General features: G+C 31.2%; 1 protein-coding gene across 1 annotated transcript in view; it reads right to left on the reverse strand.

Moving 5' to 3' along the window:
* Positions 1-4,354: 4,354 nt before the first annotated feature.
* LOC108783459 (uncharacterized) overlaps positions 4,355-8,683 on the reverse strand; it is a 65,149-nt gene continuing 60,820 nt past the window's right edge. Inside the window, exons 6-10 of the mRNA XM_018552027.1 lie at positions 8,332-8,661; positions 7,941-7,950; positions 6,234-6,503; positions 5,174-5,533; positions 4,355-4,389 (exon numbers count right to left, since the gene is read on the reverse strand). Of these exons, the coding sequence (XP_018407529.1) occupies positions 4,355-4,389; positions 5,174-5,533; positions 6,234-6,503; positions 7,941-7,950; positions 8,332-8,661 (1,005 nt within the window). The remainder of the gene's footprint in view (positions 4,390-5,173; positions 5,534-6,233; positions 6,504-7,940; positions 7,951-8,331; positions 8,662-8,683) is intronic.

The raw sequence follows: 8,683 nt of genomic DNA on the forward strand, positions 1-8,683 counted from the left end.
AGTAAAAACAAGTTACATATAAAAGTAAAACAGATTCCATTAAATATTAAAGAAGTAAGAATATCATTATAGAGAATTCTAAATAATCTTACGCTGCAAAAGGTAACCATTGTTAATGGAAAAATCTTTCCTGCAGTGAAACGGAAAGGATATCTGGTTCGCATTATTAACAAAATAAGACTTCTCGCCTTTCTTGGTTCCAACTTGTACCATTCCAGATCGCAAATTAAGCGATGTACTGTATTGGACTTAAAGAATATAAGGAAACATATTAGTGTTTATGCCATTTTGATGATATGTATTTCCAGAAATACACTTACGAAAAGAATTAACACAATATTTATTCTAAAAATAGGGAAATTTCAAGATGGAACAACTTCGTGAAAGATCATTGCATCAAGATGTTTAAAAAAAAATAAATTACAGCTTGTAATTTCTACTTTTTAGGTCGATGCTTTAAAAAATGATGTTACAAATATTTTAATGACACGGAAGATAAATAAAGATGCATCAAATTTCAAAATTTGTGAAATCTTACGGTGTAAATTAAAAATTTCACACAAATGCGGTTTAAAGCATTCGAAAGAATGAATCTTTAGCTTTAAATTACTTTTTTAATAGATTCCGTATGATTTATTTCATCAAGTCATTTAACATCAATGATGTTGTGATAATTTTGTTGGCAAGTGTATTTATTAGCAGTTAATTGTGATTTAATTAATATGTTTTTTATTTTTTCAATACAAATGAGTGAAGTAATTAATACTCTGTGCAAGTCTCTTGGTGCTTAATAACACAATATGCTATATGAATTTTTATATTTAATTTTTTTATGATAATTCAAATAAATTGCACACAGATTATTCGGGGGTTCCGAAAAGTTTAAACTGAAACTGCTATGGAGTACGTACTAACACTAATTATAAATTGATATCCTATTAAATATTACTAACGGAAATAATCTTTAGAAGAGAGTAAAAAATTTAAGTTCTTTTATTGGAAACTGTAAATTAAAATTCACACAATATATTATGAAATAAACCCGACTTGACTAAACATTCCTGGCAGACTTAACACATTTGTATACAACATTTCTTGATCCAATTTATTTGATATTGCTTTTATCGTATGTTCAAAAAAATTAGGAACGTAAATGTTATACAATATGAGGGAATTTGTATTCTTGTTAATTTTTATTAAAAAATTATTTGGACTGTGAGAGCTTTTAAACTAAATTCCGATGAGAATAAGCCATTTATGGTTAAGCTGGATCTTAGATGCTTCTAGTATAATTATGTGTGAATTTATATATCTACTACGTATGTAGATCCTTAAGGGTTAGTCCACCCTGAAACTTTAAAAAAATCGAAAAATTTTCTATTGCTTAAATTGATAGTTTGTGATCTTTGCATTGTAAGTCTAAAAAAAATTTCGGCGCGCATTTAAGGATCTACATACGTAGTCAATACACGCGTAATTATATTAGAAGCATCCGAGATCTAGCTTGACCGTAAATGTCTTAATCTCATCGGTATTTAGTTTAAAAAATTATTGTTTAATATATAATACACAAATGTTTAACAATGTAAATTTTTGATATTTTTTTCTATTATTATATTATGATAATAAATAGGAATGTAACAAATGAAATGTTGTTAGCTATTATATTTAGCATTAACTTAGAAAATATAACTAATATAAAATATTTGCTTTAGAGATACAGAACAATGAATTTAAACAATATGAACAAGAAGAAGAAATCCTATAACGGTTAAAGCTAGATCACAGTGCTTATTGTAATTATGTGTGAATTTTATATACTGCGTATATAGTTCCTCCATAAATTGCGACGCTGCGTTAAATTTCAGCATTGACGCATTTACTACCGCAATAATATCACGAATTTAATTGATTAACAATTTTTGATGCTCATAGCATCATGGATTTTAATAGTGTTTTGTATCGTATACATCTGTTGTATATATCTGTTGTACGATCTGAGGGCTGCTGCCCACCACGTTTTTCCACGGTACGAGTGCTTCGCGGTACGTGGCTGAGAAATGGATTTTCTCTTCTCTTTAGAAATGAATTAACGAGGCAATTAATTGCTTTAGGAAACACTTTAATGCGGAGATTATACAGAGTTGTCACTAGTAGGCAAATAATGACTTGAGCCTTTTACAAAATACGTCGTGGTACGTTCTTATCCAACGACTTGATTAATAGGTAATGCCGGATCGAACAAGACGATCGATGATGATACGCGAGCGCCCCGATAGCAGCGCCTGAGCGGGTAGGAATTACAAAATATTAGGTATATAACTTGAAACTCGCCCCCTTTTTTTTTTTGCCAAAATTAAGCCTTTATTTAAAAAATAAGTAAAAAGAATTTATCAATCAAAGTATTGGCCATCGTTAGATATGACTGTTTTCCATCTTTCTGGTAATAAGCGGATCCCACGGCGAAAGAACGACTCATCTTTAGAGGCTATCCAGTTAGATACCCATTTTTCGATGCTTTCATAAGAGTTGAAGTGTTCCTCTGCAAGTGCGTGTACCATTGACCGAAACAGGTGGTAGTCGGAAGGGGCACAGTCTGGTGAATAAGCCGTATGAGGTAGCACTTCCCAGCGAAGTGCTTCTAACGTTTCCTTAACGAGTTTTGTGACGCGAGGTCGAGCGTTGTCGTGAAGCAAGATCACTTTATGCCGTCTTGTTTCATATTCTGGTCGTTTTTCGCGCAATGCTCGGCTCAAATGGATTATTTGTTGTTGGTAGAAATCTCCTGTGACTGTTTGACCAGATTTCAACAGCTCATGGTACACTACACCCTTCTGGTCCCACCAAATACAGAGCATAGCCTTCTTCCCATGAATATTCCGTTTTGGCGTCGATGTTGATGGTTGGCCTGGATGGATCGCAAATGGTTTTTCGGCGTTTGGGGTTATCGAAATAAATCCACTTTTCATCGCCAGTCACAATTCGATGCAAAAACCCCTTTCTTTTTTGCCTGGCAAGCAGCATTTCGGAAATGGTTTTTCGCCTTTCGATGTCTCTCTCTTTCAATTCATATGGTACCCATCTTCCTTCCTTATATACCTTTCCCATGGCTTTTAAACGCTTGGAAATAGCTGTTTAAGTAACATTCAACGTTTCTGCAAGTTGATTTTGTGTTTGACATGGATCTTCATCCACCATTGCTTGCAGTTCTGTATCGATGACGTGCTTTATCATTCGTGTCAAAATCACCAAGTTTGAATCGTCGAAACCATTCCTTGCAAGTTGTTTCCAATAGAGCAAGTTCCTTATAAGCTTCAACAAGCATTCGATGAGATTTAGCAGCAGTTTTCTTCAAATTGAAACAGAAAAGCAAAGCTTTGCGCAAATGATGCTTTTTTGGTTGAAATTCAGACATCTTCTTCGCAGTGAACAACTATGTTGTTGTCACAAACACAAACTTTTATATACTGAATATTATTGACAAAGGTCCAAACTGTAAAGTAAATGATGCCTTTGTTCAGCCATTACAGTTGACGATTATCAAAGCTACAGCTATTTATAGCTAGAGGGCGGGTTTCAAGTTATATAAGGTACCTAATATCTAGCGTCGCAGATGCGAGATCCGCGGACAATGAGAACGCGCGAATACGAATATCCAACGTGTTTTGAATGACAATTTAAAATCTAAAGATGATAAATTGAAACGCCTTATTTAAATTCTGTAAATAATTAAATCTTTAATTCTTATATTAACGAAGAATATCACATAAATTTTTTGGCTTTTCGTCCCGGCTTACACTACTGGACTCATCAGTAAGGCATTGTAGTGGAAGCCTACCTTAGACACCTTAGTAAGTTATTAAGTCGAGATTCTATATAAAGAGATATATGCGTGTCTCAACACTTGCGAGAATTTTGCGAATATCGATAGACCTCTGATGGTCGACGTTATAGAATGTCTTCTTCTTGTTTGTGTTTATCACATGTACGGTCGTAAAAAGATTTTAATCTTTGTTGAACAATATATATCATCTGTATATATTATAACTTACTTATTATTGTAAGTATGACTTACTTGATCCATTACAAGCTCTCCCATTTCACAATAGAGAAAAGTATTCGTTAAGAAGGAAATAAGAATCAGTATCGAGTAACATCCTTGCGCGATAACGGCTTTCTTCAGTTTTCTGTCAGCTAACAACTGAAATATATAAATTATAAGAAGGTAAAGATGTGTACGCCCCTAGTAGATTAATATATTTTTTCGCGTTTATTTTACTAAATCTTACAATAGTAAATGAAAACCCACTTAGGCAAAATACAATACAAAATTGTAAAATCAATATCAACACCATTACAGAGTATGTACTTTCGACATAGTTGGCAAGTCTGCAAGAATAAGAATATTTGAAAGAATTATCATATTAAACTGATAAAATGCTATAAATGTTACAAAATATACAGGAAATTTATTCTGCACGTGGCGCGTGATTTGTAATACTGGGAATGTGTAAATTGATTTATTAAAATATTATGTACGAAGTTCGAATCGGAAAAGCACTTCCTTTCTTAGTTGTGGTTTTTACATATCTACTGTTCATTGTTTCCACTTTAAAAAAATTGCAACATTTTTTGAAACAATTTCATTTTATCCTTAACGAAAAAGTAACGAATTGTTATTCTTTAAATGACGGTAATGGTAATGCGTTACTTTTTTGAGTCGGTAACAAGTAATCAGTTATTTTTAAAAAGTAAGCAGTAATTTTCCGTTTTTCTAAAGTATATATACCAAAGATAAAATATGTATGTATATCACTGTCCTATACATTACAAATTACATTATAAATTAATAAAAATATTTTTGAAAGACTAACATTTTAACTACATACATATATGTGACAAGGAATAAAACATAATAAAGATACAATAGAGATCACAGAAATGGAAAGTAAATAAAAAAGTATCAAAAATGAATATCTCTGCTGTAAAATGTAATATTTAACAAATTTTAAGATAATATACATACATATATTCAATAATGCATCTAAATCAATTTTGTTAGACGTCCTTTATTATCACAATAAAAATTTATACCTGATAAGACGTAAATGGGTCCTCACAATGTTGTTTAAAACTTTATTGAAATCATTGTATAAAATCAAATTAACCATACGACAGCTAAGATTTTCTAACTGGCCACAAATGTGAAAAACTATCAGTACTAGAAAAATATCTATAGACATATAAATGATAGCCGACAACAATAGTGTCACAGTCTGAAGAAAATATGTCAATTCAAATTGCGGACTCTTATTTGAATCGTAAAAATGATACGTTTCAAACAGTAATGACTTATGCCTATTCGTAGAATTCGATACGAATGTTACTTCAATGCTAAAACAAGAAAGAATAATTATTGTGAGAACCGCTGTTGTTATCGTACTATATCCAATCAATGTAATTAATCGCGCTGTTCGTGCTCGTTTTATCATCACATCTCTTTCTCCGTCCAGTTTGAATGCTATCCAATCTTCTGCCATCATATTTATAATTGACAAGAGAACTTAAACATATAAATATATACATTTATATAATGTAAGTATTGTCATAGGTGCTAAAATGTTGAATTATTCAGATGTATATGGTATTATTTATATTTTATAAACTACTATAAGAGAGAGAGATGGGAATTATACACATTTTATATTTTATTCTCACATATGTTGCCATATATATAGGCATAAATTATATACATATAATTTCTTGTTACCGTTATTATTGACAATACATATGCATTTATAAATTAGTGTTCGAAATACCCGGGTATTTGGGCACCCGCCCGCCCGTCAGTCATTTGTTGCACGCGGGTGAAAACCGATTTCGCGAGTACCAATGTCATATAGATGCTCACTTCATATATTTTATATATGTATGTACCTAGATTGCATTTATAAATTTATCGATTTAATTAAATGGTATAGTAATGGAAACATAGTTACAAATTACGGGTACCATGATGTCATGGGTACCCATATGATTCGGGTACTTGCGGAATCAGTTTTTATCCATGTGTAACAAATGACTGACGGGCGGGCGGATGTCAATCTTCAACGTTACCCGGTTCTTTTTCTGAGCACTATTATGAATATCTCTTATGCATAACATGAATTAACACACAAACAAGAGAATATAATACTAAATATATATTTTATGTTACATTATTTTGGACATACGTGTTCGTTTCCGTAGTAAGATAACGTATTTCACTGATACAATGATCTGAGGTAATGCTGTCTGTAAATTGTTTATTACAAATACCATATTGCCCCAAACTCGTATAACTGCACATATTAGTGGAATATTAGAAACAAATATTAATAAAATAAAAACGATGCCGACCCAAATTTCTAGCCAGAAACTTTTCTTAGTACATTTGTTGGATTTGGGCCACAGACCCACTGTTTCTAATCCTAAACGATGTAGATTAACTGCCCATATGAAATCTGATAATTTAAACAATATATAGGTAAGCGATTTGAATAAAATAATTGCAAATTAATATATAAATTTTTAAACAATTATACTGAAATTGACACTAAGGCAATATCATAAGAATAGATTTTTTTGCCGCAGATGTCAGAAAAAAAATTAAAGCATTCGCCTGGGATAATTTGCATGAAATTACCTTGTTATAGTCTATGTTTTCATGTTAAATTAGTATTGTATTATTATTTCAGATTTCTACAATTAATATTAATAAAACCACGGTTACAGTTATATCGATTTGTCAACGTATTATGTAATTATGATATAGTAAGTTATGCATTTTATATATATATATATATATATAATCACATAAAAGAAATATTATAGATATTAGAAGAGTAAGAATATGCAAAGAATTTTACAAGTTGAGTACATGCAGTTTCACTCTGCGGCGTCTATTGAAAGACGCATGACTATGAAAGGAAATCGAATAAAAAGCTAGAGAATCGCGGAGCATTCACTCATTTAGGGAAAGCTAGAGATAGCACGTATTAGTACAAGAAATATAATATTTAAAATTAATTAATTTTGAATTATTTTTTACATTTATTTTTTGTCATTACGTTGCTTATTCGTGTTTTACTAATCGTAATATTGTCTATATCTATTATATTTCACACATAATAATAAGCTGTTTGATGTATTATCAAGTTAGTATGCTGTTATTAATCATGTACATGCAATTTCATTCCAACGATAAAGAGAATGCCAAAAGCTTAATAATTATTTAATAATACATAAGCATAGAAAAATGGAAAGGAATAAAGTATAGCAAAATATAAGGGCTTAACTCTTTTAGGGTAAATTTTCCATTAACTGGACATGTATCGCATATACCTACAAAAATGGACTTTGGTGGCTGGAGATAAAAAACTTGCAGTGTCTTTCAGTTTTTGAACATGGCCGGAGACACTACCGCGTCTCCTGACGTTCAAGTATTTACGGAAAACTTTAGTTTTTATATTGTTAGTAATCTCAAATGTTTTTAAAATGTAATACTATAATTATATGAATAATAATAATTTTGCTACATTATTATGTTGATAAATTGATTCAAACGAGTTTTATTAATATTAGTAGTAAAAAACTGAAATTATAACATAATAGTTATACATATACCATATGTATCTAGATGTATAAGAGAGTGATTGTGTGCAAATTAGTCAAAATATAATTATTTACCTCTATAGAATATGCGGCAAATTTGCAACGGTGTAAATAAATTATTTTTAATATGCAAAATAATTTTTTCGGATTTTTAATATTTTTTTAATAATAGTAAAAAGTGTAAAATTGTTAAAATTGTTACTGATAAAATTTTTGTTTTAAACACATTAAATAATCTTCGATAGATTACGATAGGTAAGATTTTGATACGTGCGATGTCTATATACCAAAGTTAAACTATATAATAAACGGAAAATACTTAACACAAAATATTAGTACCTTTATATCCTGAAGATTTTGTAATGTCCATGTGGGAAATTAGATCATAAAAAATGTCTCGTTCTTTCGATGGTATGACGTAAAATGATCATTAAATATGCTCTTCATATAAATGTAGAAACTCAACTGCTCTGTAAAACGTAGCATTTAAATATTAAGAATGCTATTACCAATTACAGCTACTGATATCGTAAAAAAAAATTTATAAACGTTCGAGATATAAAAATCGTTTATATGGTGTAATAAAATAAGAGATGAAAATGTTGCACGTCATTATAAGTTCGCCGATACTCACTTGGAAAGTTAAATTCCATGTTTATATCGCTTCATTATACATACCCATTTTTCGATGCTTTCATAAGAGTTGAAGTGTTCCTCTGCAAGTGCGTGTACCATTGACCGAAACAGGTGGTAGTCGGAAGGGGCACAGTCTGGTGAATAAGCCGTATGAGGTAGCACTTCCCAGCGAAGTGCTTCTAACGTTTCCTTAACGAGTTTTGTGACGCGAGGTCGAGCGTTGTCGTGAAGCAAGATCACTTTATGCCGTCTTGTTTCATATTCTGGTCGTTTTTCGCGCAATGCTCGGCTCAAATGGATTATTTGTTGTTGGTAGAAATCTCCTGTGACTGTTTGACCAGATTTCAACAGCTCATGGTACACTACACCCTTCTGGTCCCACCAAATACAGAGC

The sequence above is a fragment of the Cyphomyrmex costatus genome, unplaced genomic scaffold (genome assembly GCF_001594065.2).
Source record: "Cyphomyrmex costatus isolate MS0001 unplaced genomic scaffold, Ccosl1.0 scaffold152, whole genome shotgun sequence".
NCBI lineage: Eukaryota > Metazoa > Arthropoda > Insecta > Hymenoptera > Formicidae > Cyphomyrmex > Cyphomyrmex costatus.